This window comes from Wyeomyia smithii, chromosome 3 (assembly GCF_029784165.1).
Source record: "Wyeomyia smithii strain HCP4-BCI-WySm-NY-G18 chromosome 3, ASM2978416v1, whole genome shotgun sequence".
Classification (NCBI taxonomy): Eukaryota; Metazoa; Arthropoda; class Insecta; order Diptera; family Culicidae; genus Wyeomyia; species Wyeomyia smithii.
The window spans coordinates 210,099,079-210,124,705 of NC_073696.1; the positions used below are offsets into that span (position 1 = coordinate 210,099,079).

Below are 25,627 nucleotides of genomic sequence, written 5' to 3' on the forward strand. Positions count from 1 at the left end.
AATGCTACGTCGATTTTACTACAACCCCCCCTCCCCCCTTGTCACAGATTGTCACAAAATGATGATATCCCCCCTCCCCCCATAAATGCTACGTCATTGAGGTATGGTCCCTTATGGTCCACACAGGATCGTCCGGCATGGAATCCTGCCTACTGCCGTCGAAGAGTCGCGTTCTTTTACTGCTGTATCCGATCTAGGATAACTTTACACATGACTTTGAGAACAAAGCACAGTAGCATGATACCTCGCCAATTGTCGCATACAGTCGAATCTCCTTCTTGGGGACCTTAACAAAGACGCCTTGCACCTAGTCGGCCGGAAATGTTGCGATGTCCCAGTTATTGCAGAATAGCTGATGCTGTATCTTTGTGGATATCATCTGTCGAAAATGAAAAAGTTGCTCTAAGTGCTCAAACCAGCATTTCAACTGATCGATTGGAAATTAGCTGTCCCGTCGTGCCTTTCACGTGCATCCTTGGATTTTTCCTAGCTCCACTCAGCTACCGTGAGACATCGTAGATATCGTCGGGTGCTGCGACTCTCTCCCCTTTATCAGCCAGGGATTCCGTCCACGCTCGTTTATCCCATCTCCAAGAGCGTTTAAGCTCCCTCTCCAGAGCCGAATACATTTGACGGACTTCATTCTTGGCTCCTCGGGTTTTCGCCCGCTCTATCACAACTTGCATTTTTCTTTGCTACTCTAGCTTCCTTCAGGTTCCATCTATGATTCACTCTTTCCTCTGGGTGTGCAGCTGACCCAGATTATTCTCGCTAGCCTCGAGAGAGGCGTTCTTGATGGCCGTCCATTGTTACTCCATGGTTTTCTGTATAGCTTAATAATGTCAGTCACCATGTAGCCTTTGCTGTATGTAAGAGTCGTCTCCATTTCATTCGGTCCATGGCTCGCCATCTGTTAATCTTGACGACGTGGACGATGGCTCCTGCAGTTCGTGGTTCATTCGCCTTCTCCAACGTTCCGTCCTCCATCTGCAGTCCACCGAAGATGGTACGCAACACCATTCGTTAGAAGACCGCAGGAGCGCGTTGGTCCTCCACAAGCATAGTCCATGTCTCATGGACGTAGAAGACTATCGGTCTGATCAACATCTTAACTTGGTGCGGCGGCGAATTCTACTCGATCGGAGCGCCCTTCGGAGTCCAATGTATGTACGATTTCCTGCCATAATACGCCGATGAATTCCTCTGCTGGTATCGTTGTCGGCAGTTACCAGTGAGCCCAATTACACGAACTCGTCGATGACGATGATGAGGTTAACTGTCTTCCCGTGAACCCCTTACTTTCATGTAATTCGTCTTCGCTGTATTGATGACCAGCTTAATCCGTTTGGCTTCGGCCTCTAGTCCGATGACGTCTCCACCATCTTCACAAAGGTCTAAGCTAAAACGTCGATATCGTCGGCGAAGCTTAACAGTTGAACCGACTTTTGGAACATCGTGCCACTCGTGTTAATCCCCGCTTTTCTAATGACACCTTCCAGGGCAATATTGAACAGTAGGCACGAGAGACCATGCTTCAAACCACTTCGAGTTTCAAAGGGGCTCGAGAGTACCCCCGATACTCGAACTACACACATCACTCGGTCCATCGTCGCTTTGACCCACCGCGTTGGTTTGTCCGGAAATCCATAGTCGTGAATAATTTCCCAGAGCTGGGGTGGCCTTGTGCAGCTCGATTCGAACGATTTTCGCTATTTTTGAACACGTCACATACTGCCAGTTTTGCTTTAAGCTCAAAATAAGCTGTCATTGTCATTTGTTCTCCGGGTCATCTAACCCGCAAAGTCGAAAAAATACGAAAAACGAAACATAGCGCCCACCAGCGATCATTTAGTTTGGTCGAGTTACTCGAAACGAAATGCGCATGTCGTATGCTAATTGAAATCGATGATTAGGGGGCCATCCACATTCCACGTGGATGAATTTTTGACGGACAACTGGCTATAAAAATTCTAGAAATGTGTATGGACCGTGGACATTACACAGACCCCCCCCCCCCCCCCCTAAAGCTGTCTACGTGGAATGTGGATGGTCCCTAGATGATGTGTGGGCACATTTTATTCGCGGCATTTCTGCATAACCTGCCGAACCGCGAATATCTGGTCCGTGGTGGCGCGGGCACTTATGAGTCCCGCCTAGTAGTGCCCCACGAACTGGGAGAGTACCTTGTAGGCGACGTTCAGCACAGTGATTGCTTGGTAATTGCAGCACTCTAGCTTGTCGCCCTTTGTGTAAATGGGTCATACCTTCCATTCACCCCTCCGGAACTCCCAAATCTTGACAATGACCCAGTGCACGGCTCTAGCCGGCGTTTTTCCACCGTATTTCAACAACTCACTGGGAAGTTGGTCTACTCCAGCAGCTTTATTGTTTTTCAGTCGGTCAATCTCCGTCTTCACCTCCAAGAGATCGGGGACTGGAATCTTGTTGTCTTCTGCTCGTGCACCAAAATCAGCTGCCATACCATCCTCGCGGTCCACTGCAGCTCCGTTAAGATGCTCATCGAAGTGCTGTTTCCACCTTTCGATCACCTCACACTCGTCTGTAAGGAGGTTTCTGTCCAAGCTCCTGCACATATCGGCTTGTGGCACGTAGCCTTTACGGGAGCTGTTCAGCTTCTCATAGAACTTCCAAGTGTTGGCACAGCTCTTCCATCGATACGCGATATCGGTCCTCTTGGTGGCGCTTATTCCTTCGTAGTACTGAGTTTTGGCTGTTCCGGCCACATTCGGTCTCGTACGGTGTTGTAGCATTTTCGCCTATGATGAGTTCTTCTCCTCGACTAACTGCTTACATTCGCCGTCAAACCAGTCATTCCTATAATTCGGAGCGCTTGTATCTAGTAGCGCTATAGCGGATCGGATGCTCCTCCAGCCATCTTGAAGAGTAGCCGCTCCAAGCTGCTTATTCGTGGATAATGCTGCCTTCAGCTGCTGTGCGTATTCCTGTGCAAATCCGGCATCCCGCAGTTCCTCGCGGCGTTCGACTTCGGCAGGTGTTATACACCGTCGAAAGTTTTGAGCGCATTCACACAGCTGTTAGGTAGTGGTCCGAATCTATATTCGCACTGCGGGAGGTGCGAACGTGAATGATCACAGCAGAAGCTGTCGTCGACTAGGGTTGTATTTTATTCAAACAATTAAAATCGTGGCAATAATGTGGCTCTAGAGAAATTAATAATCAAGGCAGACTATTTATTTTTTTCCACGTCGCGTCGGTAAGGTATGTAGGTAAATGGAAGCGTTTTTCAATCTTTCTGCACCTATAATGAAAATAGTGACAAAAATTGCAATGAATATTCTGTTACTGCTTTTTCTTTGTCGTGATACTTTCTAATTCTATATTAACTTAAAACACCGCTAAGAACATAAATTGGAATCCTTATTTTGTGTGCTATTTTATATTTCTTGACTCGTGAAGAACGCAGAGCATTCCGGAAAGCAAAAATGTTAATCAAAAGACTTTTCAGCTTTCATGTGTTTACCTCTTCTAACATCTCAAACATTCCAGGTGCTCGTTGTAAAAACACACGAATGGGGCCATAATGCTTGGGCCCCGTACGGAAAAGCCATTCTCCTCGTGCGAAATCCGAAGAAAGCTATTCTGGCGGAGTTCAACCGCCAAAGCGGGGGTCACGTTGGGTTCGCTTCTCCCGATCGCTATCGTCGGACTAAAGGACGATGTGAGTTTTCCGCTCGGCAAATTTTCAACGGTCCCATTTTAACTAGCTCTGTCCTTTTTCCAGACTGGACCCAGTTTGTCAAGAACAAACTGTGGGCATGGGAGCAGACTAATCTATCCTGGGCCAAAAATTTTACCGGCGAAGTGAAGCTGATATTCTACGACGAACTGGTAGAAGACGTCGAAGGAACGCTTCGAAGTATTCTTAGTTTTCTACAATTTCCTGTTAATGAGGTTAGCTTTTATCCATTAGTAAGGTGATTATCATCGTTGTTAAAAAACCTTGTTGTTTTAGGAGCTGCTAGCGTGTGCCCTGGCACGCAAGGAAGGAATCTATCGGCGGAAGAAACGAATTTTACAGTTCGACCCGTATAGTCCAGCAATGCACGCAGCGATCGATGAAAAACGTGTTGAAGTTTATGCTGCGCTAGGACGCTTCGAACCTCTATGAAACTAAACTAGTCGCACAATACATAGCATTAGTGCATTCAATCTTTCTAGTCATTGATTTTGGCCATAAACTAGACAATTTACAATGCGAAGCAGTTCTGCCAGCCAGTATGATGAACATTTCGTTTAGCTTCCAGTTATTCTTGGTAAGTTGTTTTTGTTTTGATATTTTTAAGAAAAGATGTTAGTTTAGAGCTATTTTGTTCGAAGATCTGAATTCTATGCAAACGCAACTGTGTCCGAGATCTAACTAGTACTCGCGTAATATAACTAAAGTTTAAAATTGCAAGTATAGCCATGTTTATGTAATGTTTACTTATTAACAGCTGTCAGTGCAGTGAGTTCTTACCACTTGATAGGAAAAAAAACTTCGATCGAGAAGAAACAAATCTAGTCATTGCAGCAGTCAAAACCACAGGAGATAAATGAACTCAAGCTGTAAAACACAACCAAAACAATATCGTAGTACATAGATACATTTAGAGTTTGTGAAACTTGTAAGACTTTTAGAAAATATGTGACGAGTTACTCAAGCCGTTTAGGAATGTAGGATTTTTTTTTGCGAAAACACTGTACACACGAGCAAACAGATAAAATAACTTTGTTTACGAAATGTTTACATAACCGTCAAAGCAACTATTTGCCATCAATAAGAGAAGCACAATAAAGTATGTAAATGATAACAGATTTTTCATAGGGAATCCGAAAACCCTAAATCTATATCTTTTGTTACACTAGGGATAAGTATATTACCATTTACGTCTAAGGTTGCCATGAATTTTAAGAAAATCTAAAGGCACAAATACACACAAGGCGTTATGACGCCTGGAGAAGCATCTTAGCTCCGTCCAATTTGCGTGTGATTTCTTGTGTTTCTTTTCAAAAGCCGCCATTTGGCTCGACATTTAAAAGACATAAACTTCGACACAATTCGGAATATACATAATTCTTGCTAAACGTTGCAAGCCCAGCCCACTGTATCCTGCCGTGTTTTATCCGCTTGACTATTTGCACCGATTTGTATGACTGGTGCACTTCATGGTTAATGCGCATGCTCCGAACACCATTTCCCAGTTTGCCGTCAAGAACCCAAGATTCTGCGATCAGAATCACCAAGTGCTCACCGATCAGCTTCCTTCAGTGTCCATACTTCATGGCCATAGAGGACCATCGGAAGCACCAACATCCGACGGGCTACCGCGCTCTCTACCAGTCATCATGTACTTCGTTTTGGCAGAATTTATGGCAAGCCCCATTGCTCGCAGTTTTCCTTAAGATGTCCAAAGGAGGTATTGAGAAGAGTTATGCCCCGATAGTGCCTTCCATCCAGGCGGTGTTTTTTTTTTTTTTTTTTTAGATCGATGGCAAGTCTCTATCAGCCCACACTTTTATCATGATCCGAAGGGTGCCACGATACAGTTGATCACTCCCGACGGACCCGAATGCCGTCCTTCCCAGCTGCCTTGATGTTCTTGAAGTCTTCAACTGCTTTCTTCACCTACTGCATGAATCGTTCTCAATATCAATCCTGCTCCTTTCGACACCTCTGTCTTCCTTGCTTTTCAACACACTAAAATGTTGTAAACGCCTGACCACCTTTGATTCATCGGTAATCAGGTTACCTTCCTTATCGTTGCACATGACAGGGGCAGACACGTTTGGGGTCTTAGTTCCGTTAATCTTTTTGTAAAAGTTCCACGCATCTTACCTGAAGAAGCAGCCCTCTGCTTTCGCGAGAACACGCTCCTAATGTTGACGTTTCTTCTGGCGATGGAGTCTCTTTTCAGCGACTCTAGCTGCTCGATATCTCCCTACGCTCTGATGTGTTAATATGCGACCTCTGGCTGTACCTAACTTGCGAAAAACAGCGTAGTGTCATGTATCAAATTTAGTTTTGTTTGCAACGCTACGTTATGAGCAGCGGTACAATTATTCAGTTGGGCACCTAAAAGCAAAGCAAAGCCTTGGTGCTATGATTTCCGGTTTGCAGAAAACCAAGGCAATTTTACAGGGCTTTACATGTTTGCGAGTGTGCTCTCAGCCAAAATCTAACTACCTAATGACGATTGTTCAGAATGTTTTTTTTTCTACAATTCCGGACTACTTCGTGATAAGGGCGAATCCTTGCTTGTTTTACTATCTAGTTTCGCCCTAATCACGAAGTAGTCCGGAATTCTTGGAATGATTGGCGTACCATTTTCGCTAGAAGAACAAACATTAGTAAATTGTGACAATCAAGCTATTTACGCACCATAATGGCGGAGCTATAATCAACTCGGTGGCATCGGCCTTGTTTCCTGCAGCTACCGTGAAAGACAGTGGCGCTAGTCTCATTTATGTTTTTGAAGGTTTGTTCACACGGCAGCGTAAGGGTGACAAGTTGACGATGTTGTTCTGAGTTATGCGCTGGAATCTATTTAGCTATTTACACATACATTGAGATTTTTTTCCTTAAATCATTGCGCGATGTCAGCTGCCTGCAAGAAACACCGCCGCGCCGTTCGCAAACGGCAAGAATAAACGTTGTGTACATTCTTTAATAATTCAACGCATTTATTTTTTCGTTTCATCAAAGTAAGCACTCGACATTATGTGGAATAAATATATCACCCGAAAACAAAGCATAAGCACATTGTCGCTGAACACCGACACTGTATGCACGTATGGACAATGCTTTTTTTCGTGTTTAGATAAATCAGCTGTCCAGTGATCAAGTGATCCAGCTAATGCTGACTTCACTTGTTTTGTACGTAAACGTCAGTGATGCCACCGGGTTGGCTATGATGAAAAAAATCGTTATATGCTACCTACAAGGGCCCTATCTAAACTCTATACGTTTGACAGTAGCCAACATATCGGGGCTTTATTTAAAAATAAAGAAGGCAGGTGCCCAGCAAAAGTTTTATATACTTTTCACTTTAATCGGGAAGACTCTTCACTCATTCAACATAGAAAGAGATAGCATGTTGCCATTCCCTCTGGCTACCTACCTTTTTGAAAACTCTGCTTATGTCAGTTTGATTGTATTTCGCAAGGAACACAATAAATCTGGCAACATCAGTGTTTCCAAAACTCCAGGAATCACGAAATTGACCTACTTGATTGAAAATAACAAAAAGTTTGTGACACCAAAAAACTAACTTGAGTCCCGATATGCTCAAAATTCAACGTATATTTACTTTAACGTTTATATACTTTTCACTTTAATCGGGAAGACTCTTCACTCATTCAACATAGAAAGAGATAGCATGTTGCCATTCCCTCTGGCTACCTACCTTTTTGAAAACTCTGCTTATGTCAGTTTGACTGTATTTCGCAAGGAACACAATAAATCTGGCAACATCAGTGTTTCCAAAACTCCAGGAATCACGAAATTGACCTACTTGATTGAAAATAACAAAAAGTTTGTGACACCAAAAAACTAACTTGAGTCCCGATATGCTCAAAATTCAACTGATATGGTTAAGCATTTACTGTTACACGACAGAGGCTAAACACATTTATTATTATGAAAAATATTCCCAGAATATTACACGATTTCAGGAGATATGTTTTAATGTTTATCGGTTATCTGTCAATTGACATCCTTCAAACTATAATGTAACGTCAATGAGCTATAATAAAGATAAAGCGGTGTTCAAATTGCAATGATAAATACTTTGTTATATTGAATATTAGAAATATTTCGCAATATATCAGTAGTGTCTTGCCCCTAGGTTACACGAATGTTTTTTTTTTATTTTATGGGAGCGAGGGAGCAAAAAATTCACTTGGCACTTGCGTATAAATATATGAACAACAGTTCTGTTATATTTATCGGATGTGTTGCCAGATACATTGTTTTCCTAAAAATTAAATAGCCTATCTGGCAATACTTTCGGTCAAAAATAATATTTTTTCTGAATTCCTTAGCTTATTTCCTTTAAAAATCACCTATTAGCATTTTAGCATAGCGTCTAACGTCTATAAAATGTAAAAAAGAGAACGACACCAAAATTGGATTTTTTTCAAAGTGAACCTCCCCCAACTTTAAGGCAAATCCGTAATGGTCGATGCCAAGTTTGTGCTTTTTCGTGGTCACTTCGTATGGAATGACCCACATAGTTTTACTGTAATTTGTTTATGGCTTTCATTGTAAATACATCCATTTTGCATTAATTATCAATGCCCCAGAACAACAAATAACATTGTGTTTCCCATTTATACCATGAAAAAGATGGGGTTGTTATTTACCTGAACAGCAATTTTTCCCATATATTTAGAAGCCAATGACAATGTTCTCCATGGTGAAAATATTGTCGGTGGTAGATTTAACGTTGTTAAAAAATGGTAATGACAGAAACCGTTTGCAAGCTTACAGTAAAAAAGACAATGTTTTTGCCTTTCTCCTAGAAAGATATAGCAATCACTGCAAAAACCAAAGGTATAAAAGGTCGAATCTCGTATATCAATCGACTCAGTTCGACGAGCTGAGCATTTTCTGTATGTGTGTGTGTATGTGTGTGAGTAACGCTCTCCCAATCTCACTCGATTTTCTCAGAGATGGCTGGACCGATTTCAATGAAATTAATTTCAAATGAAAGGTCTATTTGCCCATTAAAACCTTATTGAATTTTATTGTAATCGGATTTCTAGTTTAGAGGTTATGTATCAAAATGTAAAAATCACGAAACAACAATATCTCAGAAACTACTCAACCGATTTGAACAAAATTGATTTCAAATGAACGGGCTACCTAAAAAATCCTTAATTTTCGAATTTTATGAAGATTGAACTCTTGTGGTTCAGAAGTTATGGAAAGAAAAGTGTTCTGGAGACTATTTAATCTCACTCATGTTTCTCAGAGATGGCTGGACCGATTATCATAAAATCAGTGTCATATGGAAGGTCTTGACGCCCCACAAGACATAATTGATTTTTTTGCAAACGGATTATTACTTTGCCTGTTATGTTTAAAAATGTGAAATCCAGCTATGAAAAGAAACATATCCAGAAGACTACATAAACTCACTCACTTTTCTCTTAGATGGTTGAACCGATTTCCACAAAATTAGTGTCAAATGAAAGGTGTAGCTGCCTCATAAAACCCTATTGAGTTTTGCTGTAATCGGACTGTAACTTCGTCTGTTATGTATCGAAATGTGAAAATCACGAAACATCATTATCTTAGAAACTACAAAACCGATTTGAACAATATTGATATCAGATGAATGGGCTAGTTAAGAGTTCACTGATGAATTGTGATTGAACACTTGGTTTCAAAGTTTGGCTACCCTTTTCATTCGATTATAATCGAACTTAAGCAACCGTTATGTATTCAATTGTAATAACAACGAAAGTTTATTATCACAAAGATTACACGACTTATTTGAACATAACTAATGCCATACGAACGAGTCATCTCTCAAACTTACAAATAACAAACTTCATAACAATTTGATGTGATGTTCAAAAGTTATGGAACGAAAAGAAATTCAAAGACTATTTAAAACTATACCTGCTTTATATGGCCTCACTATGATTTAAATGTGGTATCGTCCTATTTGAACGTTCCTGGTATCGCTCGTGATTAAATTGTTCGAAATTAAGAGTCATTACTTTTATTTCGCTATTGTCAAATTTTAAATTTTATACTTCAACTACAACATCAATATTTTAGAACCCAAAGAGTGAATATACCTTTATTGGATTTAAGCATTCATGTAAATTTAGTTTTACAAATAATAAGTTTGAATGAGAAAAGCTGACTCTGACCGCTAGGTGGATTTTATTGTTATAATACCAAATATTGTCCATTCACTGTTCTCACCGCAAAATACGTTGTACTCTTTTTCGAGGTGCTTCGTATACTTTTCAGAATAGTTATTTTTAACATGCTATAAATCACAATAGAGCACTTTACCCTAACACGTTAAGTTGTGCACACACGCTTTCTCTGTCGGTGATTTGTGAACGTGCTCCAGCTGAAACGTCAACAATTTGACGTTTTTGATGCAAACTTCTGACAGCAAATATGTGTGAGTGAGCGAGACAACTAGTGGTTCAGTGACATTTGCGCACGTACACCACTGCATATCTTGGTGCCGAACTCATTTCATTTATGCAAACGAAGTATCGTATTGGTACGAGAGATACCGTTGCACAAAACTGTCGCCGCTCGTGATTGAGCTGCCAGTCGTAGTGCAGGCAAAAGACATTCCGTGGATTAGTCATTTTCGGCTGCTCGGTCCAGTCACCGTGGTTTTGTTGCTTTTTCCGGTGGTTTAGTTTACTGGTTTCATGTCGTCCTATTGATCCCACTGAAGGTGCCGAAAATTTGAAGTGATCCTATATCTACCAACTGCAAAGTGCTATCGGTTTTGGGCTGTGTTCGGTAACGAATGGCTACCGTTTCATAGCTAGTGTATTTGTGAGCACAGTCAATAAGTGCCAATCCCTCAAAAAGTGACCACGCGATCCGCAGTCCGTGAGGTGAAGGAAAAGCGAAAAGGCCACCACCGCAAGAGAAAATATCGATTTGGGTGAAAAGTAATCGTGAATCTGTCGGAAACAATCAACCGTCGAAGTGGTTCTACTGTTTAAAAGGCAGTCGTGCTAGAGTGAGTCAGATTGTCGCTGCTAATCGTGTGATTCTTCGTCATTATGTGCGATATGGGATTCCTTTCGTGGGTGTAAGTGATCGTGAATGAATGCAAGAGTGTTCTGAATCGTTTCTCTTTGTATACCTCCCGTTGCCCATTTCTTCCGATAAGGGGAAAGTTACACAGTGATTGGCGTATTGCTATTGTTGTTATTCTATTTCGTTGTTGTGTTGGAAAGCATACGAAGGCGTTGTCTTGTGTTGCACATAGCAACGGAAGGAAAAATAAATTTCCAGTGCAGTTGTCAAATTAAGCAGCTAACACCTATCCTGTCCTTGACAAAAGTGCAATGGAGCTGCTGCACACAATCTCGAACACATTCTGGTCCACCAGTGTTTGGCTGCCTCCGAACGTGACGTGGGAAGACATTAAACCGGGAGTTAGACCGGATGTGAATCATGCCGATTACCGGCATCTAGTGTACCCGATTCCGCTAGCAGTAGTCATTCTACTGATAAGATACGTCGTTGAGCGGTAAGTTTACCAAAGAAAATCTTAAGTTGCTATCAAAAACGGTGCAGGCTGGGTTTTCTTTTCACTAGTCATAACCTCAATTTTCTACATCTGTGCAATTCCCTCTTCACTTTCGCGCTGTTTATGTGTTTTTACCTTTTACGCTGAAGATACTGAACACGGTGGGGCGTCTGAAACAGAAAACTAGATTAATGTCTTGCCTAAAAATGTATCAATCAATCTTAAAGTGCATTTGTAAAAGTGGGCCACAATTTTCAAATACACTGATTGTCACACATTAGAACAAAATTTTCTCGAAATGTAGAAGCAATCAAACATATTTTCATCGGCCTAAATGAAGACCGGCATAATTTACTCACTGAACATAGGTTTTGAACTAAAAGGTCGATATCACCACAATTGATTGGGTGAAGTATATTAATTAAATTAACTGGTTTATGATGTTAACGTCTAGCTTCTGTGGCTCTGAGAATACCGATACCGCAACTGATTGTTGATGTTGAGATATTTCAGAAAATCGGTAATTGGAAGTTTAACAATTCAATGAAAAATTGTACTAAAATTGTGAATGATTCAAAATCTCACTTCAAGATTCAATTTTTGACGTGGGACTACGTCTTTGTTGACTATACTGGGATGCATTCGGTAAAATTGAGTTTGAAATTGGCAAATGTTGCGTCAGATTTCAAACGTCAATAACAGCATAACCACATGGTGGATAACAATAACCAATATGTTGTTGGATAGATAAAATGTATAACAATTTTGTAATATGCTAGTTATCACTCTAATTTCATTGCTAAGCGGTAAAATTGATAAAAATATTTCAATAAAATTACGCGGATAATAAACAAATTACATGCGAGCATTCCTAGCACATACGACGTGAATGGACACCATCCGTTCCCTGTGATATTCTCCGTATCAATATCGAAATAAAAATTGACAGCGTCTCCCCATCCCAATAGGTCAATTTGTTTTTGCTTTCATGAGCTTAGACTAATATGATGTCTTGGAGGTAAAAGTTTTTCAAAAAGTTTGAAACAATTCCCATTCTTGAACAATTTCTAAACCTGCTTTCAGAACCTAATAAAAACTGATGTCTTGAAAGAAAACATGCCGGTAAAAGCAACAGTACCAGTGGAGTAAAGAACCGCAGGTCTCTCGTCGTCTATGATTGCAGCGGTACTTTTCTATTCGTACATTTCAGCGGTACACTTTTATTCGTACTGCAGCGGTACTATTCGTATTGCAGTGGTACACTTTTGTTCGTACATTTCTATACGTGTGCAATCGAGGAAAAATTGCAATGCTGCCGTTGATGGTGATTGAAAGCTTATCTCATAAATATGATTACCATAGATTACTCAACAAGAATTGTAAATTTTTGCAACGGATATTTATTTAATTTTATCTTCGATATTCACTAAATAATCGTGACAGGATAGTATCGAAAGAGTAAATTCCTAAATAAGTACATTTATAGAAAAAAAGAGCCTGCGAATACTTGTGAATTTTTTGTTTATTTACTAAGATTCATTCAGAATCTCTTTTTACATTTCAAAATTGTTAGATGATATATTGAATATATAAAAATGTAATTGTGGATTGCTACGATTTTCTGCTGGAACTTGTTAATAACTTTGTTTGAAACATCTTCTTATGTTAGACAAATGATGAACCTTTGTAAGGGCTTCCATATTATTTTGAAAGTAAGATCCATATTATAGATTTGATTTAATCAGAGTTAAATAAGACAGAACCATTCATTGTGTTAACGTAAGTATTATTGGATTTGGTTTTTGAGGATATAGTGTTAATTCTGACTGACGCATTACGAGAAATTCTTGGTGCTTCTTCAACAAGCACGATATGCTTGTGCCTTGTCAAATACATGTTGTTTGCACAAAAAATTCCACAGGCACAATATCGTCAGATATAAACGATATTCTTTCGAGTGTTGATGAATATATTTCAAAAATTGATTTCCAGGCAGGCTGAAAATAAAAATACGTACAGTCGCTGAGCAAGCACATTGATTCTGTCTGCAGACTCCGTATATTTTGCAACATAAAATCCCCTAATTACAGTGTTTAGTCCCACGTCACGATTTTATACAACCCTAGGGCTGTATACCTTGTAGTATTTTTCTAGGTTATTTAAAATCTTTGTGATATGTAATGTTTAGTAGAAAATATTTTGTTTTTGATACAGCAGTTCTCAGAAATTGTCTAAGCCTTTAGACTCGAGCAAAAAATAGGAGATTCTTCCAATCTTCACAAACCTTGCTAACGTTTAAAATTTAAAACTAATGAACTAACTATCGCAAAAATATATTTTTCAAACGTAAATAATCTTAGTAGTTTGAGTATAATATATAAGCTTTTAAAAGTTTTCTGCAAAGTTTTTCTTGTAAAAATAACCGTTTCAGAATTTCATACGATAATTTTTGTTTAAAATTTTCATTGATTTAACAAACTTTGAAATTTAATCATTAATTATTCAAATTTGAAAAAAACTGTAAAAAATATTTCAACAAATCTGTCATTGCAGATAAAAATTAAGAACATTAAGAACACGCTTGTATTGTTGATATTTATTTATTTATTTATTTGGCATTCCGCCATAATGACATGGCCTGATTTACAAAGTTTCTCCAATTCACTCGGTTATTAGCTGCCGCTCTTCAATCTCTGGAACACCTTGTATTCTCTGCCAGGTCTAGCTCCACCTGGTCAACCCACCTTGCCCGCTGCGCCCTAGTCGTCTTTTTCCTGCCGGATTCGAGGCAAACACCATTTTCGCATAGTGGTTGTCCTGCATTCTTGCAACATGCCCTGCCCAACGTATTCGTCCAGCTTAACCCACCTTTTGAATACTAGGTTCACCGTAGAGTTGCGCGAGCTCAAGGTTCATTCTTCGCCTCTTCGAGCATTGTCCATGTTTTATACCCGTAGAGAACAGCCGGTCTTATGAGCGTTTTGTACTTCGTACGGGGGCTTATTCTGTTTGACCGCAATTGCTTGTGGAGCCCACGTTTGTAATGTTAGTGTTTGTAAATTTTACATAAGAAAATATGCAAATTAAAATTCAAGTTCTCCCATGAGAATCAAATGTTAGTGTAAAAGTATAAAAATCATTCATTCATATGCAAATAAATTTATTTATTTATTTATTAAAATTCACTAATTGACGCAAGACATGCGTCTTTTTGCTTGTCAAATTACGGTGGCACAAAGTTGTACAATAGTATTATTCTATCATTACGCTACAGTACAATTTTTTCCTTAAAATTATTATCATAATATAAACATTAGTTATTAAAATATAATAAGCAGCCTTTTTTAAACATTGCCTCCGACGTTGTTCGTTTTAATTGCGTGGGTAAATTATTCCAGAGAACCACACTCCTCACATAAAAAGAGTTTCCGTAGGATGTTGTTCTGTGCGAAGGAACTACGAAATTATTGGTTCTGCTGCTACGAGATGGAACAAACTTTTCAAATAGGTAGTTCGGGGAACGCTTCGTTAAATTTTGTGCAGAAACAAACATGCTCGCATATCATAAAATTGTTGAAAAGGGCATCCAATCAAATTTTTCTGTAAATGCCGCACTGACGTAAAACGATTTATATTATAGACATAACGTATACAGCTATTTAGGGCCACTTCAAGTTTCATCATTCCCATATATATCAAATCACCGAACAAAAAGTGAGGATAGACGAGTGACTTGAAAAGTTGCAATTTGGTATGGATTGGTAGTTCTGATGCAGTAGTTCTAAGCGTCCTGAGACACGAATATATTTTACCAGACTGAGCGGCAACCGCCTTATCCCAGCCTAAATGTGCTTGAAAAGGTATGCCAAGGTTGTTCGCAACACTTGTAAACTCAATGTGGTTTCCTTCGAGTTCCGGTGTTGACGAATTATCGGTGCGGTTCTTTCCAAATAAGATGGCTTTCGTTTTGGAGTGGTTAATGTGTAGGCAGTTTTCCGTCGCCCAACGTGAAACAGCAATCATATCCTCGTTTAGACGAGCTATTAGATCCGAAGTCGTCATTCCTGGATGTATACAAATAAGTTGCACATCATCAGCAAACATTTGCACTCTGCAATACTGCAACACATTTGGCAACAAAACAAAAACACAAGCTGGTCGATAACTAGTGGCAAAATAACTTTTAGATATTTGACAGAAAGCTTATCCATCCCGGTTGCATTGGATTTAATATTAAAAATTGCATTCACGACTTCATACATTCGAACTGGCTTGAATTCGAAACTGTCTGGATGATCAGGAAAACTTTCAAGGTGTTGGTGTTCTGATGCGTTACTTGATGTGAAATGTGAAGCAAATTTCATATTCACCGTGTCTGGATCGAAAGAACATTCGTCTTTTTGCTTGTTGTGTCCCACCCCAATGAATTTCAATTTTCTCCATAGCGATTTAGTTGTGTCAGTGGAACAAAAATAATTTTCATGATAAGCTAGTTTAGCATTTCGTAACACCTTGTAGACTTGTGATGACAATGCTTTGCGCTCCGGTGAAGCTCGTTTTCAGTCACTATATGCCAAGTCTCTTTCGAGAATAGCTTTCCGAATACTATCATTAAACCATGGATTGTTCATTTTCCGGTTTTTAGCGGTACGTAGAGGTATACAGGCATCGTGAACTGAAACCACATGTGTACTAAAGAACTCCGTTATCTGGTTGACGTCGTCCATTTGGTAGTATTGCTCCCACGGTATATTTGCCATCGCAGATTGTAACGCCATTCCATCGAAATTAATGTAATCGCGGTATGTGTTTTCTCGCAGTTGGGTGTCAACATTAATATCGAAAGAGCAAAAGATCATGTCGTGTTTGGAGAGACCAGGTACAGAAATTTGATTGAAACGAATCATTTTGTCCAGTCTGTTTGTTGCCATTATGTCAAGCAACGAACTGCCACCGTTATGAAAATGCGTCGGTTCGGTTCCAACAATACTCAGAGATGCAGTTTCAAAGACGTGTTCTAAGGTATCTCGTTTATCACATTTTCGTAGCATGTCGGTGTTGACGTCTCCCACTAGTATAATGTTTTCATACGCTAGCAACAAGTCCGAAAGCTCAATCTGCACAAACTCAGATAAATCATTGTTCGGTGGATTGTACACAGCAATTAGAAGAATCGAATCGCTTCCAACGCTAATTTCAAGAGCTAAGCACTCCGTTATTAAACTTGAGTTTTCTGTTACGCGGGATGAATACAAAACCCTATAACGTACACTATCTTTCACGTACATAACAATACCGCCTCCTCTCTTATAAAGTCGATCGTTTCTCACTACACGGTAGCCTGGTATCGCTATTGCTTTATCCGTAACTGAATCACTTAACCAGGACTCAGTAAAACAAGCCACAGTCACTTTTGAGTCATTCAGCATACACCTAATTTCTTCTAATTTACTACAGTTGCGTGCACACAAACTTTGTACATTCGCATGGCACACGTTGAATTTGTCGATAGTAAGAACAGTTTGCATAACAATCTTCGGTATTAAGCAGCGTGAAAGTGTGGATGGAACACTATCAGTCATTGCATTTTGTGCGAAGGCAACGTAATTTAAAAGGCAGCTTTATTCTAGTTATCCATATATCACACATTATAATTTTCTTTTGACACTATATAATCTTCGTTCAAAATACTTCTTGTTTATTAATCAATTTCACATAACAAAAAAAGTGTATAAGTGTTACTGCTGAACAAAACTCATTTAGGTACAAATATTCGGCATAATGTTAATGTCTATAAAATGCATAAATATTGAACATTGTGAACTATAATCACTATTTTTCCTCTCCATTGCTTCAAACTCACTAAGCTCGTAAAATTTACCAATAATGATGCTAATTATATCGAAACGATGAGGCTCCAACGTAATTGTTTCGTAAATTATCAGTTATGTCCGCTAATCCCAGACACCCCCAGACGAATCAATAATGCAAACGCCCTAACACGACTCAGTAAACTAAAAGCGTGCCTTCACCCAAGGGATTTCCTGCGTTACCGTAGCCACGGTCGAGTTGACAAAAGAAAGGTGCAGACTGATGGCTACCCAATCACGTAACATAAATATATACGGTGCTGTACGGTTGACCATTGTAATTCTCGAGGTCGTTGACCGTATACCAACCGGCGGCGACCAGGTAGAAAGAAGGACACGTAGCAAATGTTGAACGTGCGATCGACACTATTCACGTTCAAGGTTGGGTTAAAAAGAATCCGCCCACACTACTCCCGATAAGCCGCGGGTTTATATAACGCGGGATTCAACATATCAGCAAAAACGGTATCTTAATTGGCTTAATTTAGGGGTCATTCCTTAATTGCGTGATCACATTCTCTGAGCAGTGATTATATCCCGCTCTTTCTCCCTCATGTTTAAAATAATTTAATAATACATGTAAATGTTAGAAAAAATAAGCCCATTTTTTGCCAACCCCGTGGTTTGGGAATGACCTCTTAGAGTAACAACGGTTCTGCTTTGTGATAAGGCTATCATCCAAATGAAAAAAAAATCTTTCACCGAAAACCGCGCTAAGAAGCTAAGTGAAATGTCAAACTGGCTTCACCACAGATAGCATCCTAAGTTTTTTATTGTTTTAAGGCCTTTTGATATTTTTTAATACTCCAAAGCATTATTACATCACATCTGCTTTCACAGCAAACTTCGCATTGCATATATTTGAGATCATTCGAAAAAAAATCTTATCTAATCTGAGTATTTTGGGGTGATGCACCCAATTCGGTATGATTGCATACCTACTCAATGCTGGCATATTTACGGCATTACAACCCGTATCATCTTTCCGCCGCTAGCATTGCTGGCCACGATAGCACCGGGCTTATCGGCTTTAAATTGAGGTTTTGACTGAAGTGACTTCTCAGCGAAGTGGATTTATTGCACTCCTCTCCACCGAAAACTTCGCATCGTGATGTGTTATAATCTCCGGTCCGGCATTATTTTGGCTATTATCGTGTAAGCTGTATAGCAACAAAATGCCCGTATGGTACGACTGGCTTATCAACTTTCGGTAGCGATAAACAATCATCGGAATCGGAGTGACGCACACGGAAGAAATGCTCGCCGTCATGGGTAATTGATGCGAAAATGACTTGATTTAAAATCGTTAGCTTAGGTCACCGAAAACAAGTCCAAGTTCTACTTTGCATTTACTCACGCTTTCCTTTTTGTCGTCACATTTCAGATACTGGATCACTCCAATTGGTAAAGCTATTGGCATCAAGAGCACAGGACCCAAACCACCAATATTAAACAAAACGCTAGAGTGGGCGTACAACAGTAACAGCCGGCTGAGGCATAAAACCGTAAGTATCAAAAAGTTATCCCTAGGATATGTCGGTGAGAAATAAAAGTCACCCTTAGCAAGCACCGTGAGGCTACTTATTCAGGCGACACACGACCATCGAAAGAAGTCCGTCGTAAACGGTGTATACAAAACAATCACCGATTTTGTTGCTGCAAAGTAAAAGCGAACAACACGATTGCGTATCCAGTGAAGTACAGATTTGCATGACCTGATTTGAAGCGCGGCTGCGTGGCATACCGTGTACTGCTTGTACTGCCTCGGTGAAATAACATTAAAATTGGCCTTGCATATGTGAGATCAGATGTGTCACGAAAGTAGGCTGCAGTCAAGTAGAGAATACCACTCCAGAAAATCTGTTTCACGACAAACGTGTGTCGTGATAACGATTAGCGATACCGCTGTGTTAGTGGAGGCTAAACCACGCAGTAGCTTAATAATTAAGCTTGAACAAATTCGAACATAGAATTATTTTTTGGAATGCATATTCCGTCACTAGAGTACTGATGATTGATAAGTGGACCGTCATGTTTGCACGGAAAACTGTCATTATATTCATGTCGATTAGTTGGATAACTTTTAGTATAACTGGGTGCAGAAAACTAAACCCTTTATTATTACCGTTACTGTTTCCTGTTATGAGCTATTCTTGTTGTACAGTAAAGTCGTAAAAGATAATTTTGGATTGAAATGAAAAAGAAAACAATCACTAACTAAAAGTACATTAAAATGCAGCCGAAAAGTCTGGTAGGGCGGGATTGTTTTGTTTTGCATTGCTGCAGAATTTTTGCTATCGTCGTGCATTCTATTTACAGTCCCCGGGTTGACCCTGGTTTTAGCAAGTTGACTTGCTCGTGGACGGGTTTCGTCATTAAATCTTTTTTTTTTGGCGTCGTGACGTGTTTAGTAAGCTGATGAATCATTCACCTTTAGCTGCAATTATGGGCCTTTTTTTTTTTCAAAGTACATAACTGAGACGAATTACTCATTGCTTTGGTTAATTCGAATGATACTTCTTGTATGAAAAAAAATCGATCACTCAGAGTTGTATAATGAATTTCAAAAGAAATTATACGGTTTTTTCGTCCGTATCAACTATTGCAAAATTGATCACTTTGCTTTGCTCTTATAAAAGTACAGCAATCTCAATCCCAAGCAAACTCTCAAAAGCGAGGTTTTGAATAAGCCCTAACAGGTTGAATAGTATATAGTACTTGACTTAGTTAGTCCCACTAAGAATTTAGAAGTTAAGTTATTAGAAAAGGCAAAGCCTAAATGCTGCATACTGCTGTCATGACTTGATCTCTCTGTTTATATTATACAGACATCGCGACTAACTGTTTTTTGTTTTCTGGATTTATGCATTACTGTGAGCAGAAACATTTGAACTATTGTGTTCTCTGTACTCAGCACTTCATATTGTTGGTCATCTTACTATTGAATTATTTACATGCTTATTATTTACAAGGGGTGTGCCGTATTTCTGGACTAAATCATCATGCTACTAAATTAATTTTCAGAAAGCAAAAATAGGTTTGTCAAACGCTTTGTTCAAACAATTTAGCATAATTCAATGATTATGTTCGAAAAAGTTGGCTTTTTCTTGACAACAGTAGTTATTCGTTTTCGATAATAGGTGATGTCCCTTAAGCTGGAAGTACAAAGTCAGCAGAACAAAGAGTTAATAGCATGGAAATTTAGTGCTCATTCGATGCTCACTTATTGCCATATCTCCGAATTTAATGCTCCATCATTCCTTTGAAAAATGCTCTTGTTTGCTAGCTTAAGAAAATAGCTAGCAGACAATATAAGAAAATAGCATTTTTAGTCACAAAACAGTTCTATAACGGTCAAAAACATTTAATGCTCATTTAATGCTCTTGAAAAAACCGGATTTTCAGGATAATTTTATTGATTTTGTATAAATTTTTCAATAGTATGATAATACATGAATAGCTTCAATTTTTTCAAACATTTCCTCTGCAAACAATCCGAATCCTTTTGATACGATTAGATACCAATTAAATGCTTTCATATGCGAGCAGTTTCAATAACTAAGGTGCATTTTTCATTAAATAATTTTTTTTCAAAAATATTGTTCTGCTAGCTTAAGAAAAAAGTTAGCAGAATATTGGCCAGAAACAGCATTTTTAAGCAATAAACTGTTGTAGAATGGTCATAATTATTTAATGCTCATTAAATGCTTTTGAAAAAACCTGATTTTCATGATAATTTTATTGATTTTGTATAAATTTTTCAATAATATGATAATACATGATAAGCTTCAATTTTTTCGAACATTTTCCTCTGAAAACAATCAAAATCCTTTTGATGCGATTAGATACCAATTAAATGCTTCCATATGCAATCAGTTTCAATAACTTTGGTGCATTTTTTATTAATTAATTTTTTTTCAAAAATATTGTTCTGCTAGCTTAAGAAAAAACTTAGCAGAACATTGGCCAGAAACAGCATTTTTGAGCAATAAACTGTTGTAGAATGGTCATGATAATTTAATGCTAATTAAATGCTTTTGAAGAAACCTGATTTTCATGATAATTTTATTGATTTTATATAAATTTTTCAATAATATGATAAAAACATGATAACACATGGATAGCTTCAATTTTTTCAAACATTTTCTCTAAAAACAACCAGAATCCTTTTGATACGATTAGATACCAATTAAATGCTTCCATATGCGACCAGTTTCAATAAATTAAATGCATTTTTTTTTTCGAATATATATCACATCAAATTCAGGACCCAGCGAATCACGGGTTGAAACCCTTATTTCGTACCCTTTTCTATAACAATAGCTTCTCTGGCCATTTTCTAGCAACTGTTGGTCCCTTTTTTCGATTTGTTGGGTACTGTTTGGTCACGTTTTACATCAACTTAGTCACTAAAATAACTGTTTCTGACATCGTTGACCACTACCAGCCTTGCTGCTTAGGCAAGGTTCAACTATTAGAATATCAGTGAGATGTTTTTCAACTGATTTTTAAGTTTTGCATTATTCATTATTTTTTAAACCTTGCGGTTTTGTCGAATCTCGAATCCCTTTTTGTAAACGTTTATAAGATGTTTAAATACTTCCCTCTCTCACTCAATCCTTGCGTAATTGTGCACACGGTGCATACACAACATGCTGAAGTGATGAACACACACTCTAATGTCAGTGTCAGCTTCAAATGACCAAATGTCCTAAAAAATATTACTCTTATTTTTTTTTTCTTCATCTATAATTTATTTGACACGGCACAAATACAATTTAATGTTTAACGGCGCCAATTATATCTGGTAGCTTACTTTCTAAAGTATCTTAATAACTAAAAGCAAATTTTTTATCCTCGCTGCCGACTACGAGCTGAAACTAAATCTAACTTAAAGCTAGAATGTTTTGCATTAAAAGCACTGATTTGTTGTTTGATGGTTTTCCATCGCCATAGGTAAGCAGCATATTGAATATGTTCCGCTGCTGGGCCAAGGTATTACGGACTGGCATATTGGGTTGTCTCCCTCGGGACCTGAGAGTATCGTGCGGGTCTCGTTGCTGTTTCCGGATCCGGGGTCTTAACGTGTTCTTGTCGTTTGGTTGGATGTAGGCGGAAGGGAATAGGATTAAACTGGGGCGTGGATGGATTTCAGGAAAACGTATACAAGGGACATGTAGGATAGGTCACGGCTCGCCAAGACATCACGAACAGGAACAGCCGGCTGCCTACTTTCGGCCTGCAGGGAAGCTATTAATTTAGACCTGGCGTCACGGTGTACAGGGCATGACCAAACCACATGCTCTATGTCGTGATAACCCTCACCACAGGCACAGATACCACTTTCCCCGAGCCCAACACGACGGAGATGCGCATCAAATCTATAGTGATTGGACATAAGCCGGGACATCACGCAAATGAAATCCCGACCTACATCCAACCCCTTGAACCACGAGTTCGTCGATACTTTGGGGATTATGGAATGTAACCACCTTCCCAATTCCCCTCTGGTCCAAGCATTTTGCCAACTGATGATCGTATTCTGACGTACAAGTGCGAAAAAGTCATTAAAAGCAATTGGTCTTTCATAAATATCACCGTTTGTTGCGCCCACCTTAGCCAAAGAGTCCGCTGAGAAGGGACCCACGCTAAGGTAATCTGAAACGATTTTTCGGATAAAGCACTCAGATGTTCCCGTATTTTCCCCAGGAAATACGGAGAGTGCTTAACATCTTTCATCGATCGGAGAGCCTCAATGGAACTGAGACTGTCCGTAAAGATGAAATAATGGTCCGTGGGCATTTTTTCGATAATCCCTAGTGTGTACTTAATTGCAGCCAATTCTGCGACGTAAACAGAAGCAGGATTATCGAGCTTATGGGAGACGGTTAAATTGTTATTGAAAATACCGAAGCCAGTGGACCCATCAAGAAGTGATCCGTCAGTGTAGAACATATTGTTGCAGTTGATGTTTCGATATTTATTGGAAAAAATTTTGGGGATCTGCTGCACGCGTAAATGATCCGGGATTCCACGAGTTTCTTCTATCATGGATGTATTGAAAAACACAGTAGAATCAGAAGTATTTGATAAGTCGACACGATTTGGAATATTCGAAGAAGGGTTAATATTATGGGACATGTGATGGAAATACAATGTCATAAAACGGGTTTGAGAATTAAGTTCGATTAACCTTTCAAAATTTTCAATCACGGGACGGTTCAAGACCTCACATTTGATAAGAATACGAGAAGACAGGCTCCAAAAGCGGTTTTTCAATGGTAGTACTCCAGCTAAGACCTCCAAACTCATCGTATGGGTCGATTGCATGCAACCTAAGGCGATACGCAAGCAACGATATTGTATTCGCTCCAGTTTGATCAGATGTGTGTTTGCTGCGGAGCGGAAGCAGAAACACCCGTATTCAATAACAGACAATATCGTTGTTTGGTAAAGCCTTATAAGGTCTCCTGGATGGGCTCCCCACCATTGTCCGGTTATTGTACGAAGAAAATTCACTCTTTGTTGACATATTTTCATCAGATACCTAACGTGACAACCCCAGGTGCCTTTAGAGTCGAACCAGATACCAAGATATTTGTGTACCAAAACCTGAGAAATCGTTTTACCCATTAATTGTGTTTGAAGCTGAGCAGGTTCATGCTTCCTAGAAAAAACTACTATCTCAGTCTTCTCCGGAGAGAATTCGATACCTAGCTGTAAAGCCCAAGCAGACAAATTGTCCAAGGTATCTTGCAATGGTCCTTGCAAATCGGCTGCTTTGGCTCCTGTAACAGAGATTACACTGTCGTCTGCAAGTTGTCTTATCGTGCATGAATTTGCCAGACATTCGTCGATGTCATTTACATAAAAGTTGTAAAGAAGGGGGCTTAAACATGAGCCCTGGGGAAGACCCATGTAGCTAATGCGAAAAGTTTCCAAATCGCCGTGCGTAAAATGCATGTGCTTTTCGGACAACAAATTGTGCAAAAAATTGTTCAAAATTGGAGAAAATCTTTGTCGGTGAAGTTTGCTCGAAAGAATGTCAACAGAAACGGAATCAAAAGCCCCCTTAATGTCCAAGAACGCAGACGCCATTTGTTCTTTGCGAGCATACGCCAGCTGAATATCTGTTGAAAGCAACGCAAGACAATCATTCGTCCCTTTGGCACGGCGGAAGCCAAATTGAGTATTCGAAAGTAGGCCATTTGATTCGACCCCATGGTCTAAACGACGGAGTATCATTTTTCCCATCAATTTCCGGATACAGGATAGCATTGCATTCGGCCTATAAGAGTTGTGATCAGAAGCTGGTTTCCCTGGTTTTTGGATGGCGATCACCTTCACTTGCCTCCAATCCTGCGGTACAATGTTTAGCTCCAGGAACTTATTGAACAAGTTCAACAAGCGCCTCTTGGCATTGCCGGGCAGATTCTTCAACAAGTTGAATTTGATTCTATCTAACCCAGGCGCGTTATTGTTACAGGACAGGAGGGCAACTGAAAATTCTGCCATCGTAAAAGGTGATTCTATCGCGTCGTGGCCCGGAGACGCATCACGAACAATATTTTGCTCAGGAACAGAGTCCGGACATACTTTCCTGGCAAAATCAAATATCCACCGACTTGAAGACTCCTCGCTTTCGTTGACCGTTACGCGATTCCGCATTCTTCGGGCTGTGTTCCAAAGAGTGCTCATCGATGTCTCCCTCGACGTCTCGTTCACGAACCGACGCCAATATCCGCGTTTCTTTGCTTTAGCCAGGCTTTTAAGCTTGGTATCAAGCTCCGAATACCGTAAATAGTCGCCAGGTATACCTCCTTTCTGGTAGGCCAAAAACGCGTCGGATCTTTGCGTGTAGACATCGGAGCACTCTTGGTCCCACCACGGAGTGGGAGGCCGTTCTTTAATCGTTACGCCGGGACATTTCTTCGTTTGGGCTTGCAACGCGGCGTCGAGAATCAAGCCCGCGAGGAGGTTGTATTCTTCAAGTGGTGGATGATGTTGAATCAAATCGACCGCTTTTGAAATCATTTCCTCGTATAACTTCCAATCGACATTCCGTGTGAGGTCATACGGAATGTCAACTGGTCGCATGCAAGTTGACCCGTTATTAATTGAAATAAGGATAGGCAAATGGTCGCTACCGTGAGGATCGAGGATTACCTTCCATGTGCAATCCAACCGTAGCGACGTCGAACATAAGGATAGATCCAAAGCGCTTGGGCTCGGGATACGTGTAATTTCCCCGTTGTTTAAAATAGTCATGTCGAAGTCATCGCAAAGGTTATAGATTAAAGAGGAGCGGTTATCATTGTAAGGGGAACCCCAAGCCACGCCATGAGAGTTGAAGTCTCCCAAAATCAAACGTGGCGAGGGAAGAAGTTCTATTAAATCAAAGAGTTTGTTTTTATTTATCAAATTTATTTGTTTTTATTTATCAAAACTTTAAACGAATCAATTTTTGGTAAAATACTTCTACAATTCCACTGT

The 25,627-nt window shown here is 39.6% G+C and overlaps 2 protein-coding genes across 2 annotated transcripts in view; both read left to right on the plus strand.

The window, feature by feature from the left end:
- Positions 1-4,832, plus strand: part of LOC129727809 (WSCD family member AAEL009094) — a 116,923-nt gene extending 112,091 nt beyond the window's left edge. Inside the window, exons 5-7 of the mRNA XM_055686012.1 lie at positions 3,529-3,700; positions 3,764-3,933; positions 3,995-4,832. Of these exons, the coding sequence (XP_055541987.1) occupies positions 3,529-3,700; positions 3,764-3,933; positions 3,995-4,150 (498 nt within the window). The 3' untranslated portion in view covers positions 4,151-4,832. The remainder of the gene's footprint in view (positions 1-3,528; positions 3,701-3,763; positions 3,934-3,994) is intronic.
- Positions 4,833-10,273: 5,441 nt separating this feature from the next.
- Positions 10,274-25,627, plus strand: part of LOC129730043 (ceramide synthase 6) — a 36,401-nt gene continuing 21,047 nt past the window's right edge. Inside the window, exons 1-2 of the mRNA XM_055689021.1 lie at positions 10,274-11,264; positions 18,519-18,639. Of these exons, the coding sequence (XP_055544996.1) occupies positions 11,080-11,264; positions 18,519-18,639 (306 nt within the window). The 5' untranslated portion in view covers positions 10,274-11,079. The remainder of the gene's footprint in view (positions 11,265-18,518; positions 18,640-25,627) is intronic.